The 23477-nt window shown below is 42.5% G+C and overlaps 1 protein-coding gene across 1 annotated transcript; it reads left to right on the plus strand.

The window, feature by feature from the left end:
* The first annotated feature begins 6727 nt into the window (after positions 1-6727).
* On the plus strand, positions 6728-22596 carry RTCA (RNA 3'-terminal phosphate cyclase). Its single transcript, XM_060232265.1, has 11 exons — positions 6728-6973; positions 7827-7927; positions 9579-9722; positions 11854-11977; positions 12741-12799; positions 14228-14369; positions 16361-16485; positions 19230-19288; positions 19763-19857; positions 21020-21124; positions 22050-22596. Exons 1-11 carry the CDS (start codon positions 6923-6925, stop codon positions 22146-22148), a joined length of 1104 nt encoding a protein of 367 aa, XP_060088248.1. The 5' UTR covers positions 6728-6922; the 3' UTR covers positions 22149-22596.
* The last annotated feature ends 881 nt before the right edge of the window (positions 22597-23477 follow it).

Here is a 23477-nt window from a genome sequence, read left to right on the forward strand (position 1 = left end):
ATCTGCAGAATCCTGTGAGCCAAAAAATCTACTTTGTGAGCATTAAAGTTGTGAGCTAATGTATAAGTTCGTTTGCTCTGGGGCCATCTTTCCTGAGCTAAGACAAAAATGTGTGAGCTAGAACAAAAGAGGAGTCAATTGCATCTTTAAGACCAACTTAGTTTTGTTCAGAATGTAAGCTTTGGTGTGCATGCACACTTCTTCAGACGAGGAATGAGGCACAGTAAGCCAAGTCACATACAGCTGGTGGGGTTTGGAATGTCAAGTGGTACAAAGTTAAAAACCAATAGCAGAATAGTAAAATTAACAAATTCAGAAAACCTTTGATCTGGGTTGCATTAGCGTGGGAAACTATAAAACAGTAACATGTCTGCATGTGAGAATGCCTGTTAATTATTTTATTGCTAATAAACCTGGGTCAAAAAAATGTGATCTAGCTCATGCTAACTCAGCTTAGACTAGAGGGAACACTGGTTGCTACCAGCACTGCATGGAAAGTGTAAACAGGGTTAGCTGATTGACCCCAGATGCTGCCTAGGAATCAGATAATTGATCAGGGAAGGCCTGGGTAAAACCTGGAATGGCAGTGATAAGCAACCAAAAGCAGCACAAAAACATTACAGACACACAACAGAACAACATATTAAGAATTAAAAAGTGGAACTTTCACATCTTTAGAACAAAGTAGAAGTCATGCTGCACCTTTCAGACCAACAAAGTTTTATTCAGAATGTAAGCTTTGGTGTGCCAGAAGCACACTTCATCAGGCAACAGGGTGGAATGGCAAACATTCCTAAATGCAGAGAAAGTGGGCCGTGAATTAGTATGCAAAATCTCAGATATTTATTAACCCTTTACAGACCAAAACGCATCTGGAACATATCCATCAAAATATCTTTGCATTAAAAAAAAAAAACCTGTTTCAGTTTTTTTAGGGTGCTCCCCCCTCCCATTATTCTCCATTTTAAACAACATTCTTAAGAACTTACTGGCACGCGAGATCCGACAGACACAAGGCATGGCAAAAGCTTCACCTTCAATCGCTCTTTCCCAACTTGCGAGGGTGGGGCGGTCTGGAGCGCCAGAATGCCAAGGGGCATCCTGTCCAAGGAAGAGTGGGGAGGGGGCATGGCTTGATGCTCCTGCATTTCCATCGGCTATAGCTATAGCCGCTGGAAATTCAAGCTCTTCTGGGTAAAACCTGGAAACCCCCTGCTCTTCCTAGCATCTAAGGGTGCTCCTGTCCAAGGTGGAGTGGGAACGGGGCGGGGGGGGGGGGCTGAATTTCTAGCGGCTATGCTCTTTGTAGCATCGAATGCTGCTGCTGTGCAAGGAAGAGTGGGGACGGGCATGGCTTGCCGAACCGGAATTTCCAGCCTCCTGCTCTTCCTAGCATCTATGGGTGCACCTGTCCAAGGAAAACTGGGGAGGGGGAGCATGGCTTGATGCGCCTGAATTTTCCACGGCTATAGCCGCTGGAAATTCTGGCGCTTCAAGCCCCCTGCTCTTCCTAGCATGTACGGGTGCTCCAGTCCTGTCCAACGCAAGAGTGGGGTGGGGGGTGGGGGACATGGCTTGACGCGCGTGACTTTCCAGCGGCTATAGGGATGGGGGCATGGATTCAGGCGCTTCAAGCCTTCTGCTCTATTAGCGAAGGGGGCGTTAGGCGCTGGAAATATATAGCCACTAGAAATTCAAGCGCTTTAAGTCTGCTCTTCCTAGCATCGAATGCTGCTCCTATCCAAGGAAGAGTAGGGACTTGGGTGGGGGGGGGGTGTCATGGCTTGACGCGCTTGAACAACAGGCGCTTCAAGCCTTCTGCTCTTCCTAAAGGTGCTCCTGTCCCAGCATCTAGGGGTGGTTTGTTGTTGTTCAGTCGCGGAAAAGGGTAAAAGTCGGATCTACACGGATCTTCATGAATTCATGGGATTTTTACATTGAAATGAAATCAAACCACTTTAATCCTATAGATCCTGTCTTAGACTATAAGCAGGACCACAAAAATCATGCCTCCACGAATTCGTGGCGCCTCAGCAATGCAAAAACTGGCTTCCAAAGCACGGATCCTCATGAATTCATATGATTTTTATGGTGAAATGAAATCAAACCACCATCATGTTGTAGATCCTCTCTTAGACTATAGGCAGCACCAGAAAAATCATGCCTCCACGAATTTGTGGCGCTACAGCACTGAAAAAACATGTTTCCAAACCACAGATCCTCGTGGATCCTCGTGATTTTTGCTTTGAGCCACCCCAAGATAACCAGCCAATCACATATCATGTCCATGGGCAGATGTTGCACCACAGAAATCGTGGATCCACAACTTCGTGGCAGCGCCAGGGACCAAAAACTTGCTTTTGTACCACGGATCCTCATGGATCCACGTGATTTTTGCTCCGGATCCCCCCAAGCCTTCCATACAGCCACATATCATGTCCATGGGCACAGTTTACACCACAGAAATCATGGATCCACGGTTTGGTGGCAGCGCCAGAAATAAAAAACTTGGTTTTGAACCACGGATCCTCATGGATCCACATAATTTCTGCTTCGGATCCCCCCAAGCCCTACATCCAATCACATATAATGTCCATGGGCAGAGTCTGCACCACAGAAATCGTGGATCCACAGCTTCGTGGCAGCGCCAGGGACCAAAAACTTACTTTTGGACCACGGATCCTCATGGATCCATGTGATTTTTGCTTCGGATCCCCCCAAGCCCTCCATACAGCCACATATCATGTTCATGGGCAGAGTCTGCACCACAGAAATCGTGGATCCACGGCTTTGTGGGCAGCGCCAGGAACCAAAAACTTGCTTTTGGACCACGGATCCTCATGGATCCACGTGATTTTTGCTTCGGATCCCCCCAAGCCCTCAATCCAATCATATAACATGTTCATGGGCAGAGTCTGCACCACAGAAATCGTGGATCCATGGCTTCGTGGCAGCGCCAGGGACCAAAAACTTGCTTTTGGACCACGGATCCTCATGGATCCACGTGATTTTTGCTTCGGATCCCCCCAAGCCCTCCATCCAGTCACATATCCTGTCCATGGGCAGAGTTTGCACCACAGAAATCATGGATCCACGGCTTCGTGGCAGCGCCAGGGACCAAAAACTTGCTTTTGGACCACAGATCCTCATGGATCCACGTGATTTTTGCTTTGGATCTTCCCAAGCCCTCCATCCAGTCACATATCCTGTCCATGGGCAGAGTATGCACCACAGAAATCATAGATCCACATCTTCGTGGTAGTGCCAGGGACCAAAAACTTGCTTTTGGACCACGGATCCTCATGGATCCACGTGATTTTTGCCTTGGATCCCCCCAAGCCCTCCATACAGTCACATGTCATGTCCATGGGCAGAGTTTCCACCACAGAAATTGTGGATCCACGGCTTTGTGGCAGCGCCAGGGACCAAAAACTTGGGTTTGGACTACGGATCCTCATGATTTTTACTTTGGGCCACCCCAAGCTCACTATTTAATCACATATCATGTCCATGGGTAGAGCTTGCACCACAGAAATCAGATACACTGCTTCGTGGTAGCGCCAAAGAGCAAAAACTTCGTTTTGAACCATGTATCCTCATGGTTCCACATGATTTTTGCTTTGGATCCCCCCAAGCCATCCATCCAGTCACATATCATGCCCATGGGCAGAGTTTGCAGCACAGAAATCATGGATTCACAGCTTCGTGGCAGCGCCAGGGACCAATAACTTGCTTTTGGACCACGGATCCTCATGAATCCTCATGATTTTTACTTTGGGCCACCCCAAGCTCACTATCCAATCACATATCATGTCCATGGGTAGAGCTTGCACCACAGAAATCATAGATACACAGCTTCGTGGCAGTGCCAGAGACCAAAAACTTAGTATTGGACCACACATCCTCTAGAATCCTCATGAATTTTGCCTCGGATCGCCCCAACCTCACCATACAATCACATATCATGTCCATGGGCAAAGCTTCTACCCCAAAAATCATGGATCCACGGCTTCATGGCAGCACCATGGAAGAAGAACTTGGTTTTGCATCATGGATCCTCATGAGTTTACACCCCGGAAATCATGGATCCTTGGCATCGTGGCAACATCATGGAGCGAAAACATGGCTTTGAAGCACATATCCTCATGGATCCTCATGATATCTGCATTGGCTCATCCCAAGCTCACCATCCAATCTCATGTTGCGTCCATGGAAAGAGCTTGCTCCACTGATATAATGGATCCATGGTTTCGTGGCAGCACCATGGATCCAGAACATGATTTTGAGGCACGGATCCTCATGGGTCCTCTTATGAGAAGATAGGAATCTTGGAAAACAATTTCACAGTAGACCTTTATTCCTGGTTTAGCAGTGTCCCCAAACTGACATTCTACACCAGGGGTGGCCAACGATAGCTCTCCAGAAGTTTTTTGCCTACAACTCCCATCAGCCCCAGCCATCAGCCATGCTTGCTGGGCTGATGGGAGTTGTAGGCAAAAAACTTCTGGAGAGCTACCGTTGGCCACCCCTCTTCTACAATAAAATCATAGAATTGTATAGAATCATAGAGTTGGAAGGGACCTCCAGGGCCATCTTTGGCGCTTCCACGAAGCTGTGTATCTATGATTTCTGTGGTGCAAGCTCTACCCATGGACATGATATGTGATTAAATAGTGAGCTTGGGATAGCCCAAAGTAAAAATCATGAGGATTCATGAGGATCCGTAGTCTAAAAGCAAGTTTTTGGTCTCTGGCGCTGCCACGAAGCCGTGGAGCCACGATTTCTGTGGTGCAGACTCTGCTCATGGACATGATATGTGATTCGATTGAGGGCTCGGGGGGATCCGAAGCAGAAATCATGTGGATGCATGAGGATCCGCAGTTCAAAACCAAGTTTTTGTTCCCTGGCGCTGCCACGAAGCCATGGATCCAAGATTTCTTTAGTGCAAACTGTGCTCATGGACATGATATGTGGCTGTATGGAGGGCTTGGGGGGATCCAAAGCAGAAATCACATGGATCCATGAGGATCTGTGGTCCAAAAGCAAGTTTTTGGTCCCTGGCACTGCCACGCAGTCGTGGATCCACTATTTCTGTGGTGCAACATCTGCCCATGGACATGATATGTGGCTGTATATGGAGGGCTTGGGGGGATCTGAAGCAGAAATCACGTGGATCCATGAGGATCCGTGGTCCAAAAGCAAGTTTTTGGTCCCTGGCACTGCCACAAAACTGTGGATCCATGATTTCTGTGGTGTAAACTGTGCCCATGGACATGATATGTGGCTGTATGGAGGGCTTGGGGGGATCCGAAGCAAAAATCACGTGGATCCATGAGGATCCATGGTTCATAACCAAGTTTTTTATTTCTGGTGCTGCCACGAAACTGTGGATTCATGATTTCTGTGGTGGAAACTGCCCATGGACATGATATGTCACTGTATGGAGGGCTTGGGGGTATCCAAGGCAAAAATCACGTGGATCCATGAGGATCTGTGGTCCAAAAGCAAGTTTTTGGTCCCTGGCGCTGCCACGAAGCCGTGGATCCACGATTTCTGTGGTGGAAACTCTGCCCATGGACATGATATGTGACTGGATGGAGGCCTTGGGGGGATCCTAGGCAAAGATCACGTGGATCCATGAGGATCCGTGATCCAAAAGCAAGGTTTTAATCCCCGGCGCTGCCATGAAGCCGTGGAGCCACGATTTCTGTGGTGCAACATCTGCCCATGGACATGATATGTGATTGGATGTAGGGCTTGGGGGGATCTGAAGCAGACATCACGTGGATCCATGAGGATCCATGGTTCATAACCAAGTTTTTTATTTCTGGCGCTGCCACGAAACTGTGGATTCATGATTTCTGTGGTGGAAACTCTGCCCATGGACATGATATGTCACTGTATGGAGGGCTTGGGGGGATCCAAGGCAAAAATCATGAGGATCCATGGTTTGGAAGCATGTTTTTTCACTGCTGAGGTGCCACGAATTCGTGGAGGCATGATTTTTCTGGTGCTGCCTATAGTCTAAGAGAGGATCTACAACATGATGGTGGTTTGATTTCATTTCACCATAAAAATCATATGAATTCATGAGGATCCGTGCTTTGGAAGCCAGTTTTTGCATTGCTGAGGCGCCACGAATTCGTGGAGGCATGATTTTTGTGGTCCTGCTTATAGTCTAAGACAGGATCTATAGGATTAAAGTGGTTTGATTTCATTTCAATGTAAAAATCATATGAATTCATGAAGATCCGTGTAGATCCGACTTTTACCCAGACCCTTCAGTCGCACATTTGAGTCCGACTCTTTGCGACCCCATGGACAAAGTCACGCCAGGCCCTCCTGTCTTCCACCATCCTCCGAAGTCTGCTCAAATTTGTGTTAGGTACATCAGTAACGCTGTCCAGCCATCTCATCCTCCTCCTTCTCATTTGGTGGCTTCAGCTTCAGCATCTGACCTTCCAGGGGACAGTCAAGGTTGATTTCCCCCTGGAAATTCAGGCGCGCCAAGCCTCCTGGTCTTCCTAGCATCTTAGGATGCTCCTGTCCAAGAAAGAGTTGGGGGGGGGGGGGCATGGCTTGATGCGCCTGAATTTCTAGCTGCTATAACCACTGCAAATTCAAGCGCTTGTAGCTTCCTACTGTTCCTAGCATCGAATGCTGCTCCTGTCCAAGGAACAGTGGGGAGGGGGGGTGGCTATAGTTTCACCTACAGAGATAAGCTCCTGGGAGCGACCACTGAAACCCAACACAGCTCTGCCCCTGCTCCTCCCAGCGGAAGCGGAACTACGGGGAGGTGCTGCTTTCCGCGTGCTCCTCTTTCTTCGTCCGGCACGGCAGCGGCCTGGGGAAGCGGCTGGTCGGCAGCGGTTTGTTCGCTCTTCGCAGGGCCCAGCTGCGACTTTCCCGGCGGCGCCACATCATGGGCGACGGAGACGAGGCAGTGGAGATAGATGGCGGCATTATGGAAGGGGTGAGCCGGAACGAGCGAGACGAAGGCGCGGGGAAAGGCCATTGGGGGAGGCAATCGCGCAGCAGGCCTCTCGTCTGAATGAATGAATGAATGATTTGAAGAAGAGGAAATGGGTCTTTGGGAACAGGGACACAGTTCCACTTGTGGGAACTCTGGGCTTGGTCTTTGGGGGGAGCTGAGCTCTAGTCGCATCTCTTAACTAGGGCCTCTGGAAAGGATCTGCAGAACTCCCCTCTCCGGGTTTATTCCTCAGAACACGAATGTATCTTGAATCCTGCCCTTTCCTAATAACAGTGACCTACTTCGCAGGGATGTTGTAAAGGCAAGCATACTGTTGTAAAGTATTTTAAGTGAGTCAACCGGAGTGAGCGCAGCAATAGTGCTTCATATTTGGAAAGAGAAGTGTGGGATGTCAAGTCCTGGCATCAGCCCTGGGACCTTAGCTGCTTAATGAAAAATGAAGCGTGGTTGCCTGTGACGGCTCAGTACAGTAGTGGGATAAAGATGTTATGCATATACCTAAAAAGTTGTCTTTCGTTGATCTGCCCTAATTTACATGATCCCTGGCAAATGAAGCTCTGAATGGCAGTCCCTGCCCACAGCAATGCACAGTTGGTAGTATAGTTGTTAAAACATTGGACTTAGATCTGGAAGACCAACGTTTGAATCTGCAGTTTGCTATCCAAGCTAGCTAGGTGACAGTGGATCAGTCTCATTCAGTCTCCCCACAGGTTGCTGTTGTGAAGACAAAATGGAAGAGGGGAGAATGATGTTTTAAGCTGTTTTAGGTCCCTAACAGCAACCTGTATTAAAATCTGAAAAATAAATATTTGAATATCTCTTTTCTTTTCAGGGTGGTCAGATCCTGCGAGTTTCCACATCCCTGAGCTGCCTCCTCAGAAAACCTTTGCGAGTGAAAAATATCCGAGCTGGCAGGAGTCAGCCTGGTCTTAGGTAATTATCAAGCCGATGAATTGTTGTGAACAAAACCTGGAAGGGGTTGTGTGTGTTTTTGTGTGAAATATTGAAAACTGATTTTAGAACATCAAAAGCTGACAAGCGTCTACACAAGCTGAAAAGCATCCTTTTCATAGGCCTCACTGAAGTGGTAAACCTGCATCTTGACTGTATCACATCAGACTGTAGGCAGGATATCACAATCCTCTGTGTTTTGTGTTTAATTCAACCATATAAAAAACTAGAAAATTGGGCAAGTAGATTTTAACCCTCTCTGATATGTTAGACTTCTGTGTGCAGGAATCTTTTTTTTTTTTTTAAATGAGTGTGTGGGAATGTTCCATCATTTGAGTCTATGACCAACAGTCTGGAATGGTACAAAGCAGTTCCAGATTTTCTGTCTCTTTAAGGTCTTTACTTTCTTTTCTGTGCTGTATGAGAGAGGAAACTCCATAGCCAGTAGCTCCAAGTTTGGTTCTGCTTAACCTTATTTCCATTTAATTGATTTTTTGTCGTAACATAGTATATGTAGCATAGCATATAATTTTATAAATAAATATATTTTAAAAACATCCATCCGCCTCTAATGCTTCATTCCTTTTGCTTTTCTCCACTCTTCTCAATAAATCTGCAGAGGTTACCAACCTAGGCATATGTCAGTGGCTTAAAAGAAAAACTGCTTTTATACACTAGAGGAAAGTCAGGCATGGAGAAAAAATATTCTGTCAATTTAATAGAGGTTTTTAGCAGAGGATGTTATTAATCTCCAGGAGATTAAAATTTTCAGCTGCTGACTTCATTAAACATATTAAAGTGAAAGGACATCTACATAAAGAACTGCTTCTTTCAGGCTGCCAGATGTGCTTTTCATGTCTCACGTAGCAATGAACCTGGTCAAAAGGCCACAAAGTTGACCACAGCCCTCAGGGTTAAACAGTGTATATGGAAGGTATATGAGATCCAGTCTCTCAAGTCGTATTCAGGAATTAGAGCATATTCCATGAGAGCAGCTGCTGTGTCAGCTGTCTTTGCCACTAGAGCTCCAATTGAGGAGATCTGCTGGACAGTTGCCTGGTTGTCATTTGCATATTTTGTGAAACACTATAGATTGACCAACAAAATTCTACAGAGGATGGATTTGGGAGAAGGGTTCTCCCAACAGGTGTTGGAATAGTAATTTAGTGGTGTTTATTCCACCCTGTTCTTAGCTTGGTAACATAACCAGCCCACTAAAGGAGAATGAAACTTTGGACTTACATAAAGGTTTCTTCTCTTCATTGGGGTGAAGTCATCCAGTTCTTCCATCACACAAAAAAGAGAGAGAATGAATTTTTAACATTTGTATTAGTGAGCTATTGGTCAAGTTCTAGTTAATAAAGTTTTTAAAGTTACTATTTGAGTTGAATGATGGGCTATTTTATGTCTGGAAAGGCACTTTTGCTCTGGAAAGGCATACAGAAAATTGCATAGCCTTGCCTGGAGTGAGAGGCAGTACGACTTAACCAGTTTGGATGACTTCAGCACTTAACATAAGTCCAGTGTTTCGATCTTTGACACAGTGACTATGAAAGTGACACATGGTGGTAATATGTTTTGTGATGCACAACTACAGACAGGCTTTATTTCCATTCTGATTCTGTCTTTGAAGGCCTCAGCATCTGTCAGGATTGGAGATGGTTCAACACTTGTGTGATGGGCAGCTGGAAGGTGGCAAAATTGGGTCAACAGAAATCACTTTCATTCCTGGGAAGATCAAGGGTGGAACCCATGTAGCAGACACCAAAACAGCAGGGTATGTGTCTGGGTATTTATTACACTGATACAGCAGTTAATTTCCTAAGGAAAGTTTATTCTGTAGTAATATTAAGGTAAGGAAATTCTAGGTTTATTCTATGAGTACTGAACACTGTAATGAACTTTCTGAAATTATCCTTGTGTTGGTAGTCTTGGTGCACAGTTATTCCCCATACAGGGCCAGTAAAAGATAGGCAGGCTTTAGTGGCTGTCAAATGGCCCTGCTGAGTTGCAACACAAACAGGAGGTACATGTGGAGGCAACTGGCTTCAGTGCAGATAGGTGCATTCTGTTTAAGATATATTATTTCCACTAGCATTAGCCCCTTCCCGCAAAGGCAGGTAACTATATAATCAATCAGCCAATAAATTCCATAAATATAAAACAAATATAACATTTTGTAAAGAGCAATAATAATGTACTTGAAAAACTCATAAAGCAAGAGACAATTAAAAACCAAAAGCAATTCCTAAAATAGGAAATAATTAATACTCAGAAAAAATCAAAAACAGCTTGGCACAAAAAATAATAATTAAAGAAGCCATCAAAGGTCTTCCAGAATAAAAGATTTTGCCAACTTCAAGAAGACCAGGTGTTGAACTTCCTGAGGCAGGAAATTCCATACGCTGGGCCCATCACTGATAATGCCCTGCTACATATACTGCTATATCTTACCTCCCTCTTCAAGGGCACATGGCCGAGAGAACAAATGATTATAACTGGTGGACTGGAGGTTGTCTTTGAAGTATTCTTTGAAGTATTCTGGTTTCAACCAGGGCTTTCTCGGTGGCAGCGCCAGAACTCTGGAACGCTCTCCCAGAGGCCATAAGGGCTCTGCGGGATCTGCCTACATTCCGCAGGGCCTGTAAGACTGAATTGTTTCGACAGGCCTTCAATATCTAACTGAGAGAGAGCTGCCACTGGACATCATATAGAGCACCAAATAAAGTACTGGTGGTCACCACTGAATTTTCAGAACCGTCTATATTGTACTGTGTTAACACAGCACCATGAAATGGTTTTAAATAATTTAAATATGTAATTATGCTTTATTGGTTTTAATGGTAGTAATGTAATGTTGTGAGCCGCCCTGAGTCTGCTTGCGGAGAGGGCGGGATATAAGCTTAATGTAATAAATAAATAATCAAGCCATTTAGGGCTTTAACATTCAGTGCCAGTACACTGAATTGAGACTCAAAAATAAACTGGCAATTGATGTAGCTGACTGAGTACAAGAGCAATATGGGAGTAAGGATGGGCATGAACTGGAAAAATGATTTGTATTGGTTCTTGACTGAACCATGAACTGAACTGATTCATGACCTTGAAAACCCCATTAGAGATTCAGAGTATAGGGCGGGATACAAATCCAATAAAAAGGGACCGCAGTCCCTTTAAATGGGGTTTGCAGAAAGACTGAAAAACAGCTGAGGGACTGCACAAGAAACCCTGAAGAATAGCTGAGTGATGGGAAGGCACTCTCTGCTGCTCAGCTGTTTACCTTTCTTGTGCAGTTCAGTTAAAGGGAAGAAACTCCCACAAAATAGCTGATCAATAGGGAGGCACTACCTGCCACTCAGCTGCGTTCTGCTCTATTCATGAATGCCATGAAACTGCATGAACTGTTTTAAAAGTTTGTAGAAGTTCATGACAAAAGACCTGTCATGCACTTCAGTTCATGAACCATAAACAGCAAAAATCTTGATGAATTCATGATGGTTCAGTTCGTTTCCATCCCTATATGGACAGTCAGAATTCTTATTGCTAGTTTCTGGGCCATCAAAGACAGCCTCATGAAGAACATGTTGAATAATCTAATCTAATTAATCAGATAATCTGACTTTATAGAGAATGAGAGAGATGGACTTCCCTTTTAATAATAAGTGGTAAGTTTGGTTTATTAAATTACATTTTAAATTTTCTTTAGTATCTCCAAAAGATTTTTTCCTGTATTGAGGTTTTGGTCATGTGCAAATTTATGTAATCAGTTAATTAAAAGGCAATGATTAGCTCTTTTATCAGTTGTTGGTGTGAGTAAAAACTTGATCTTACTAATAATCTTATGTGACCTTTGCGCATGCACATGCACAATAAATAAAGCATTTTTGTCTTTCACATTCCCTCTTTAGGAGCGTTTGCTTGCTAATGCAAGTAGCAATGCCTTGTGTGCTGTTTGCAGATTCTCCTTCAGAGCTTCGCTTGAAAGGTGGTACAAATGCAGAAATGGCCCCCCAGATTGATTATACAATGATGGTAAGGAAAACCTCACTTGCCTGAAGTTGGCCTTTAAAATCTCACAGGTCAAATTAACATTTGTTTCTACTGCTACTTTTCAATGAAGTTCAGTGTGAATCTGAAACAGACTATTATGAAATGGTTCCATGAACAGAAGTTGTAGGAAACAGGGCATATTGTAAGTTCAGCTTGCTACAGGTATTGAGACTAGTCATTTGTCATGCATGGCCTAAAAAAAGGGGATGTGTGCAGGAACTCTGTTCTGGATTTCAATAGTTTCCCTTCCTGCTCACTTGGAAGTAATTCTTATTTGCTACAGGTAACCAGGTAAGTGGTAGCCTGGTATTTTGTTCCAGAAACCATGTAGTTGTATGTTAAATGGTTTTAACCTGATGATATGAGAGCATTTTTCTTTAGTGCTTTTCTTCATATTTTTTTAAATGCCTTCTGTGCATCATACGTTTATGTTGTTGTTCAAAGATAACGTGATTCTACTTTGTCTGTGATGTTTGAATACTAAAATATATCTGATTTTTAAAGAGTAGTGCTTCCTACTCCTTCTAGGATGGGAAGAGAGGGTGGAAGAAAATGGCCACACCTGAAAAGGGAAGTAAGGTTACTTTGGTTTAGTGACTTCCCAGTTAATAAGTGGTTTTATTAGGCTATTTGATATATTAATCTTCCCAGTAAGATGTTTTCCTCCATTTTCTAACACATTATCAAAGGAAAAAAGATCTTTTACTCACATCTGTGTTTTCTGACCAGTCCATTTACTCTCCAGGTCTTCAAGCCGATAATTGAGAAGTTCAATTTGACATTGGACTGTGAAATCAAAAGGAGGTAAGTTGCAAGGTTGTGTGGCCTCAGGTTGTGAGTGTTCATTGTGGCAGTGCAATTCAAAACAGGCTGGCACTATTCTGAACCCACTGATTTAGAAGGGTGTGACACTTTTAGAATTGCACTTTGGTTTTCATCTCTCAGTTGTTTTTAAGCATTTACAGTTCCAGGGCAAAGGACAAAAGCAGTGTTTTGGAGTTAATCCTTGATTCTGTGCCAGCAAAGGCTTTTTCAAACTAGAATGGCATAGCTTTGGGAAGAAAATCTAATAGTACCTGTAATGAAGGAAGTGGTAGTTTCTCTGATTTAACTTTTAAAACTTCTGTTTCCTAGTAATGCCTCTGAAATTAAAACATTGTTTGGTTATGCCTTAATCTTTATGCTTTGCTTTGACAGGATTACACTGCATTTTTTGACCTCCGAGGTTAATTGCACCATAAATCATGGTGCTCAGTGGGTTACTGCAACTGTAGGTTATAATAATCCCTGCCATAGTGACCGACAAGTGTTCTGTGCTTGTAAAACTGCTGCCACTGAGATGAGATCAAGAAGCAGCTCTTTCCATATTAGTCTTAGGTTATTTTATCCCAGCATTGGGGATATGTGTAATAGCACTGGCAGAAGAAGTTCTTTGTAAGTAGCAGGTGCTTGTCCTTCCTCAGATTAGATGCTAATACCAGGTATAGATTGGTTTGGTTGGAATTGCTGCTTTGAAATGACTTCATTGGAAACGCCTTTTGTGTGACCTGATCACAACAAATTTTACTAACTTGCCTGATGATATGCATCAAATTGTCTGACCCGCCAACTTTTGGAAACTTTTGTTTGTTCACATGGGAGAATTTCTTAGCTGAGACGGGACCAGGAAAAGTATGTAATGATAAGCCTGATTTTGCTTGCTGTCATTCATAAATATTGAAAAAAATGCATATACTATTAGGAGGGTTCTGGCAATGCTGATATCAATGGAAGAAGGACCTCTTGTGTTGGTGAAGAACTGCAAGTAGCTATACTGGCTCAGATTTCTTTATGTGGTGTGATGCAAAAGCCTCATGTTGTTCATAGAATGTTAATAAAACAGTACACAAGACTAGAAAGCGAAATATTTGCGGCATTGCACTTGGAAGATTTAAATTGCTGTTGACTTTCTTGTGCTATTTATATTTATGTCTGATTGCTGAGTCCCTGAGAATAGCCTATGCTGGATCAAGCCATCTACTTTAGCATCTGGACCTTGTTCTCACAGAGGTGGTCAGTTGGTGATTGGTCTATGTCATTTCTGCCTGGATAAACAGGAGTGTGCTCTTCCATACCAATAAAAATAATTCCTCCGCATCAAAAGCTAACATGTAAAAGAAAATGGCTCTAGGGTGCAATGATTTGATCTGTGTCACTGATGGTACAATACTGTTCAATTATTGTGCACAACAGGGGTTATTACCCAAAGGGAGGTGGAGAAGTGATAGTCCGAATGCCACCCATTAAACAACTAAGCCCAATCGATTTAACAGACCGTGGCACTGTGACCAAGATACACGGACGAGCCTTTGTGGCTGGAGCCCTGCCAATCAAAGTAAGTGTTTGTCTTTTTATTTATTTGGCTTGTATCTCATGCTTCCCACTGAAACTGGCTCAGGGCAGCTTACATTCCACAAAATAGTCTTGGTGCATGTGTTAAGATAGACATTGTAAATCAACATTACAGCTTTTTATTCTTATTAACTGTATTAGCCAGTCTGTTAAAACATATTAGGTTGCAATCCTATGTACATTTACTTAGCCCATTAAACTCAGTGAGAATCTTCTCAGCCAACATGATATTGTACTGGGCTGTACATTATGTGGTCAAGGAAGGTCAGTTGTCCCACTTATGCCAAAATGAGAATCTCTAATAACTGGGTGGCAGTAAGGTATAAACACAGAAGCAGCATGTCCAAGACTTATGTAAGTCAGGGTTCAGCCCTGATGCCTGCTTGGAATGCCATGGCTGAAGATTTATAATATTTAAAGAAAATTGGGCTGCATCCGCATGTGTGAAGAATACAATCCAGGTGAGAATAACTGCTATAGCTCAAGGACAGTACAATATCCAATATGTCAAAGGCTGATTTACCTTGGCGAGAGATTTATTCCCCTGTCTCCAGCCTTGAGACCCTGGAGCAAGCCTCTCTGACAATGTAACCAAGTCTGACATGGGTTTGGTCCAGTAGACTCACAGCAGCACACCATAAAGCAGAATAAAGCTTTATTGAAGAAGTTAAAGAAAAATATTTTATAAAAGCAGTATCATTTCAGTGGTATGTGCAAATACACAGAAAATAATAAAACTATTTATCTAGATATGCTTATTGGATAAAGTCTTAGCGGCGTGAATCTTCCTAGAATTCTAGCAAAATTCAGTCTAAGGCAAGCAGCAAAACTTCCTGCAAATGGAATGGAATGGAATAGGAATACAGCAAAATAGCATGGAGTACATTTTATAGAAATACAGACCATAAACCTTCTGACCCTGTCTAACCAATCATTGCACTGTCTCTGAAGAATCTTCTGGGGAAAGTGCAAGTCTCCCTCCCCTCCTCACCTTTCAGAAACTGGTGAGCTAATTAGCAGGCCTGGGAAATGACCTTGACAAACTAAGCATCCATGGTGGAGCAGGGGGCAGCAGGATGGTGACCAACACCTGCTCCTAACAGACCAGACCAAAAAAAAAGCATTAAGTGGAACTTTCCTCAGAAGACGGCTTCTGTCTTGAAAGCCCAGGAAAATCCAGATGTGAATATTGGCTTCTGTGCAATGATAGTACAGTATCCAACAAAGTGTGGTTGCAGCCCTGCTGTCCTGTTGTAACTTGATTGCTAGGAAATCTCCTTGCATCAGCCAGGAAATCACTTAATGGCCTTAGGAAAGTCACTGTTCTCTCAGCTTCAGAGTATGGAATTAACAGAACCAGCTTCCCTTACAGGGTTGTTGTCTGGATTATTGAGCTGAAGTGCTTCAGGCACTGTAATGCCTAGCAGAAGTGTGAAGGATCACTGAACTATTACTAGAGAGGCTGTAAACACATTGCAAGTACATTTCCTTTGTTAATAGCCACAGCACATCCTGCCCTACCTCCTGGAATAAGCCATAGACCTCATGTGGAAGCTGGAAAGCGTCTCTTTACAGGTTAAGACCTGGAATAGCAAGTCTGGTGCTTCTGCTTCAGACAGTACATTCAGCCATGTCCACAGACAGACCTGGTGAGCAGCTATTTGTCCTTTCAGGGCAAACATACAGGTACCTGCATCTGTACTTTTAAGCTTCCCATCACATTTCCATCAGTTTATACTAGCTGAAAGATGGGTGACAGCATCTCGAATCAGATGAAGTTTACAAGTGGCTTTGAAAGGCAGCCTTACATTGGAAGCACTATGGTAGTCCAGTCTAAAAGTTATCAAGACATGAATAACAGTGGCTTTATTCTGAAAAATGGCCATATGTGCCAAAATCTTTCTTACATGACAAATAGCTCTTGCCTCAAGGAGTCTGTGTAACCACTGGATCATTTTTGCTTACCACTATTAGTTAGCAAAAGACATGTCATCGGCAGCAGTGAGGTGTATCAGAAAGGAAATCCGGGATCTCTACGTCAACATTCAGGCTGTTCAGGAACTTGAGAATGAGGCCTTTGGAAGTGGAAGTGGAATAATGTGAGTAGATCAACATTGCCTGCAGTTCTGTTCATTGGACCAACTGCCAAGTTAACTGCCAAGTTAAGCTTTGGCTTCAACAGGAGTTATTCTAACTAAAGTATCTGAAATTAAGATAAATTCCTTGGATTTAAACAACTGTAACTAATTTTTGTGGAGCAGGTTGTGCAGCAAGCAGTTCTGAATAAAAGAGGATTAATTTGTGGCCTGTGTATAATTTTTTCTTGGAACTTAGTTAAATTAAAAAAAAAACTAAACTGAGTAATTGAAAAACAAAAAAGCATACTGCTTATTGATTTCATCTTCAGGATTCTCTTTAATCTATATAATCCCTAGCAAAAAGGAGAATAGCTGTAGCATAAAAGCAAAGGAGACCAACCTCTTTGTAGAGATAAAAAGTTACACACATTACAATGCTTTTGTGGTTTCATATATATAAGGCTTCTGAATGCAGTACTTCAGAAACCACTTCAAACGGTCTCCAAATTTTGGGTTTGCATACTGAATGCTATGGTAGGCTGTATAAACCAGTTACCAGTGACTCTCTGGCTTTATATTTCCTAGCAAAGAATTGTCGAGTCCCCACTCCCACCCCCCCGATGCAATCATGTCTGAAACAACACCTCTTTTTAGTGTCAGTATTTATGTAGTATCCATGAATCAAAATGTATTCAAATGAGAACTCGTTGCTACGTATATTTATGCATTTATATCCCACCCAGCTTTCTGTTTAAAAAGAACACCCAAGGCTGCTAACAAATATAAAACGTGACTAAATACAAACCAGTGTTGAAATAATTACTAATAAAACAGTATGAGGTTGCAGCTCCTGGTAAAGGCCTGAATATCAAATAAACTCACCGTGCTAGCAAAATATTATGTCTATTAAATAGTTTACAATTCTTTATACACCTCAGTATTTTTATACAGCAACTTTTTGATATCACCAGTGTAACGATCACTTAACAATGGTTACAATTTTCCAAAAGAGCTGCAATTTGGAAAATTGTTTGTAATCATTAAGTGATTGTTATACTGGTGATATCAAAAAGTTGTTGTATAAAAATATTGAGATGTTTAAAGAATTGTAAACTATTTAATAGACATAATATTTTGTTAGCATGGTGAGTTTATTTAATATTCTGGATTTGTTTCTCGCCTGATTCCAGTATTTGTTCCTGTTAAAGGCCTGAGCAGCCAGGGGGCAGGGCTGACCAAAAGGGAAAGTTCAGCTCTTGATGAAATCTCCTTCCCAGGAGAGAGAATAGCATTTCTGTTTCTTTGTGTGAAAATATTTCTGTTTTGTTACAGTCTCGGTGGCTTAAGGAGGCTAACTTCTGCCCGCCTTTTAAACTGCTCAGCTGCTCTGAATATTCCGTCCATAGCTGAACATATTTTAGTCCTCATCAGGCCATTTTTAAATGTCATTTTCCCCCTTTGGTTTGTAAAAGTCATTGTTCTGTGTGTAGTACAGTCTTCTGAATATGTAGAGACCCCTGCTTCTTTGTGAGTGGTTTCATTGCGCGGCTTTCATTAGCCACATAGGGGCTGGACAGTTTACAGTTTTCTCAAACCTGCTTTGGCATGCTGTTTCCTGGAAGGTCATAAATGGGTTTAGGAAAGTGTGGAAGGGAAGGTATGGATTTCTGCACCTCCCCACCCACCTCCAGTACTGCATTTGATGCAATTTCCCCACCGCCACTGGTATTTCTTTAAAAAATCAAGATCTTCAATATAAATACATATTAGGCATGGGCACAGACTGGGAAAGCCTGGTTCAGTCTGGAGCTCATGAACTTGATGGCCCTGAATTGAACACCCCCCCCCCCCCAAACTCCCCACCAAAATGGGACTGGTTCTGGTGACGTTGGGCCCTGTCCCTGGCATGTCTGAAATGCATCATCCATAAGTGACGCAAGCGTGTTGCTTCCCTGTTGTGCTCAGGTCATTTCTGGGTGGTGTCAGGCCCCATCACCAGTGCACTCACATTACCCAAAAGTGATGTGAGCATGTTGCGATGTACTTATGTCACTTAAGGATGACATGGGCATGCTGGGGGTGGGGTCTGGACACTACCCAGAAGTAGTGTGCTGGACACAGGAGCCAAATGGAGCAGAAAAGCTTAGCGAGAAGGGAGGGACGGTGGCTCAGTGGTAGAGCATCTGCTTGGGAAGCAGAAGGTCCCAGGTTCAATCCCTGGCATCTCCAAAAATGGGTCCAGGCAAATAGGCATGAAAAACCTCAGCTTGAGACCCTGGAGAGCCGCTGCCAGTCTGAGAAGACAATACTGACTTTGATGGACCGAGGGTCTGATTCAGTATAAGGCAGCTTCGTATGTTCATATGAGTGTTCAGGGGAAGGTGCCTTTCCCAAACCTCGGCTCGTGAACTCTGAACTGGGTAAAGTCTGGCTCAGACTTCGGCTTGGTTTGGGTTTGTGCCCATCAGTAATATATATATTTCAGGCAAAAAGTGAGGTCAGAGGGAAGAGCACAGAGTAGATCTCCTTGTGGAAGCATTTTTGCCACTGAGGATGCCTTTCCACGTGCAGCAGCAATCATAACAGGACTTTCCCCTTAAGTTCTTTGTTGGATTATGGTCTTTGATTTTTAAGAGGAGTTGATTTGGGCCCAAAATAACTGTCAGGTTTTACCCTTGTCTCTAGGGTTTTTCCCCCAGTGCCTAGCATGGGGTACATCCTGCATATACATGTTTTGATCTGTAACAACTTTCCCCCCCGTTTAGCATTGTTGCAGAGACTTCTACAGGCTGTTTACTAGCTGGTTCGTCACTCGGTAAAAGAGGTGAGAATCATGTTTTGTGATGAGGTTCTTTGATCGGATATGATGGTGACCTCTTACTTTTCTTTATCCAGATAGCTATGATTCAATAACGAGTCAGTAAAATCGCACATTTTTAGGTTTGTTTTCTAATATATGTCCAGTTCACAGGATTTCTACTTAGTATTAACTGTAATGTGTGAAATGACTGTTATAGATCATAGTCTTTTTATCACTCGTAGAGCCTTCCTCCTCTATCCCCAGCTGAAGATGTAGGCTCAAGACAAACTTCTATATATGTAGATATTACATGTTGTGGAGGAGCAAGATTGTGTCTATCGGCTGTGTCTTCCCCTCCCTCACCATGGTCCTTCTGAACAAAGCTTTGCTATTTTAAAAACAGCACAAGTTTGTAGTCTGCTGTTACCGTTTGAATTTATGAAAGAGACAGTCATACTTAGGAGCTTTTGCTAATTTTTTATGTGCTTTTGCACCCAGGTAAATCCTCTGACAAAGTTGGAATTGAAGCGGCTGAGATGTTGCTTGGAAACCTTCGACATGGAGGAGCTGTGGATGATTATCTGCAAGACCAGGTAAGAATTGGAGCCTGAGAAATATTTAAATGTCTTTTTAAACTGCTCTGAGTTTTGTATTTTGGTTGAGTTTTAATGCTGGCTATTAATAAGTACTATGATGTTTTATGGTTTCATTATAGTTTGTTTTGCAAATTGCCTCGGGCAGGTTCCTTGGGGAAGCAGCATAGATATTTTCCAAATAAATAAATATAGCAATTCTCTCACTTAATAAAAATTGCAAGGGGAAATCAGAAGAATCATTAATTCTCTTCTCTTCTTGGCATGTTGGGAGCATATTACATCAGTATATGAACTGTTTTTATTTTATGGGCACAAATTAGAGGAAAAAATACACACTTTCGATTAATAACCATGGCTATGCATATTTAAAAAAAATTAACCCCAGACAATGCCAGTTTCTGTAATGTGTATGTATTATGCAAATTAAGATTTGCATAATTTATTCTTCCCTTCATCCTGGATGGCTGGGGAAGGTAGTTTATTCATGGTCTCTTTCATTACCATATTCAGCCTCTTTTCTAGTTTCTGAGATTTCACTCTGCTTTGAATACAAACTTTCATGCCTAGTTTATGGCCATAAGGACTAGATCGTGCCTTTTAAAGAAACTGAAATCTTTGATTGTTGAGACACTGAATTCTGTGGCCAGTGCAAAGCAGCTAGAGCGCATCATACTGAAAAGACTGCTTGCTCCCAACTTTGTCATCATAATCTATACAATTAATCAAAGGTACCCCAGCTATGAACGGCTTTGACAGAAGTGTGGTAGCCAGATTAGATGTGATAGCATCCTCATCCAGAAAGCTGCCAGAAAGATATCACCACCATTTAAAAGTCATTTAAAATGCTCTGAGGGATCAATTGGGCCCACAGCACTCTTGTTCCATGTCTCTGTGCCTTTTCTAGTGTCAAAACTGCTGTGGGGGAGGGGGTGTATGGCCATTTTGAGACTTGATAAGGCACAGAGGAGGAGTAAGAGTACCCCAGCCTGCTGTGTTGCATGGCTGATGGAGATCATAAGGATGTTGTCATGTGATGTCTGGTTGATATTCAGTGGCTCAAGGATGAGGAATGTTGGTTTGACTTTCTTTTGCTGTCTGGAGAGTAATATTGTGTCACTGTAGTGATTATTCTTTTATCTCCCCCTCCCCTCCCCGGAAGCTGATAATTTTCATGGCTTTAGCAAATGGGGTTTCTAGAGTGAAAACTGGACCCATTACACTTCACACAAAAACTGCTATACACTTTGCGGAACAACTGACAAAGGTGAGTAATATATATATACATATGTATGAATATTTAGTCAGGGCTCTTTTTCTAGCAGGAGCTCCTCTGCATATTAGGCCACACACTCCTGATGTAACCAATTCTCCAAGAGCTTAGAGGGCTTTTAGTACAGGGCCTACTGTAAGCTTCAGTACGGCTGTCGCAGCTGTGGAGTAAAGTCCATGAGGCCTAGCCGAAGCATTAGTGCCTAAATGTGCTGGTGCTTCTTTTCCATTTTTGCAACATTTTTGTGAGATGTGCACTATATTGTGGGTATTTAAATGGCCTCACATGCAGTGGCAGAAAGGAAATAACTCCATATTCCAAATATATAAATCTGAAATAAATTCAGACTACAGGTGGAACTTTATTTTGCTTATTCAGGCATTTAACACCTGAGTTCTTGGCTGCCTTGTTCTCATTTGTAGAAAATAGAGAAAGAAGTACTTTTCTCCCTTTCTCACAATACAAGAACTCGTGGGCATTCAATGAAATTGCTGAGCAGACAGGTTAAAACGGATAAAAGGAAGTACTTCTTCACCCAAAAGGTGATTAACATGTGGAATTCACTGCCACAGGAGGTGGTGGCAGCCACAAGCATAGCCAGCTTCAAGAGGGGTTTAGATAAAAATATGGAGCAGAGGTCCATCAGTGGCTATTAGCCACAGTGTGTATGTATATATATATATAAAATTTTTTTGCCACTGTGTGACACAGAGTGTTGGACTGGATTGGCCTGATCTAACATGGCTTCTCTTATGTTCTTATGTTCACAGTGCATTTTGTTGTATCAATTTATAATGTTCTGTTTTTAGAGTTTTAATATTGTTAACTCATGCCCACTGCTCAGCAAAATGCCTTAGAATGATTTTTTTCAAATAACTGCAATGTTATATAGTAACAGTTTCAAATAACTTCGTTGCAGGCCAAATTTACAGTGACAAAGTCAGAGGGTGAAGAATCGTCCAAGGATGCTTACATTATTGAGTGCCAAGGAACTGGGATGCTAAATACCAACTTGTAGCATTTAAAAAAAGATAACCTCAGTGATGAATTGCACTACATTTCAGCTGACATGATTGAGGGGGCAAATGGGAGCTGTGATGAGTAGCTGGTTTGAAATTGTTCCCATGAAGGTTGGCTATTTTGGGATTAGAGGAACAAGAGCTCATTTCATTTTCTTTGGGTGAAAACCTTACGTGCAACTGACTGTGTGAAATTACAAGACTAGAGCAGCTGTTAACTACAGATAAAACAGCTGGGGGGGGGGGGGGAAGGAAATTATTTCAGTTTTTAAAAATGATACTGCCATTGTCCTTGTCCCCTGTGAGTTTATCGCATGAAATCCTATATATGCATTTACAAAAGAACATATACAGAAAAAAAATCAGCTGTTACCCCTTACATTTTTTTATTTCTGTAGCTATTTGTTGCTGGACTTCGGACAAAATAATAAAGCAGTCTCATGTGAACTGAATGTATTTGCTTGTTCCTATCAGTGAAAGTGCAGAGGTTTGCCATTGCTTTTATTTCAGATAAGGGTATTGTTTTTATGTATCATTTTTCATTCGTCAGATTTTTCAGATAAGGGATGTAGCATGACTTTGAAAAATGTGCGTTGACTAGAGGGGTTTTTCCTCCTTCCCAGAAACTAACCTTCATTCTCTACCGTCATTTTCTTCTGCATTTTGTTAATATACTACAACAAAGATTTTTTTTAAAAAAAAAAATTCCAACCAGCTCCCATCATTTGAGGTAGCTGACATCTTAAAATAGCATTCTGTAATCCCGAAGTGTAACAAAAATAACTATAAAAAAAACAATCTATCAGGACTGAAAATAAAGAGCAGAAAATGAAACAGCAGATAAAAGACTCAAAAGTCTTCACCTGCCTGTTTTCACTTGCCAAATATATGCATGCAAAAGTAGGCCTGGATTTTTTTTTTTTTACAAAAAGCAAATAGAGAAGAACCTTGAGGCTAATCATGTAAAAGGCTTTGCGCACCTCCCCCCCCCCAATTGGATTAGCCAGTGGGTGTTGATAGATTATCAGCCTTTTTTGCCCTCTTGGTTGAAGTTGAGGTGGTCAGGTGCCCTGGAAGACTTCAGTAAATAGAGCTACTACTTAGTCACAGCCTTTCTGACTCCCACCCAAAACTGGGACTGTTGCCTTTGAGTATGAAGAATGCAATGTATTGTTACATCCTCTGTCTTACCTTTTGTCTTCCCTGTAAGTTTGTCCCTTTGGTAGCCAGAGCAAATCCAGCTGGGGTGTGAAATGAGGACATCTGTCTCAGCAGCAGTACTTGTCTGACCTGCTGCTAAGACTTCCCAAGGAAAGCACCTTTCCACA

The sequence above is a fragment of the Heteronotia binoei genome, chromosome 2 (genome assembly GCF_032191835.1).
Source record: "Heteronotia binoei isolate CCM8104 ecotype False Entrance Well chromosome 2, APGP_CSIRO_Hbin_v1, whole genome shotgun sequence".
Lineage (NCBI taxonomy): Eukaryota > Metazoa > Chordata > Lepidosauria > Squamata > Gekkonidae > Heteronotia > Heteronotia binoei.

What these genes read in the sequence shown, in the direction of transcription:
- RTCA (XM_060232265.1), top strand. Translation starts at nt 6,923, where the DNA reads ATGGGCGACGGAGACGAGGCAGTGGAGATAGATGGCGGCATTATGGAA. An exon ending in AGGAGTCAGCCTGGTCTTAG is followed by an intron (nt 7,928 to 9,578) that starts GTAATTATCAAG and finishes CTGTCTTTGAAG; the next exon opens with GCCTCAGCATCTGTCAGGAT. An exon ending in TTCGTCACTCGGTAAAAGAG is followed by an intron (nt 19,289 to 19,762) that starts GTGAGAATCATG and finishes TTTTGCACCCAG; the next exon opens with GTAAATCCTCTGACAAAGTT.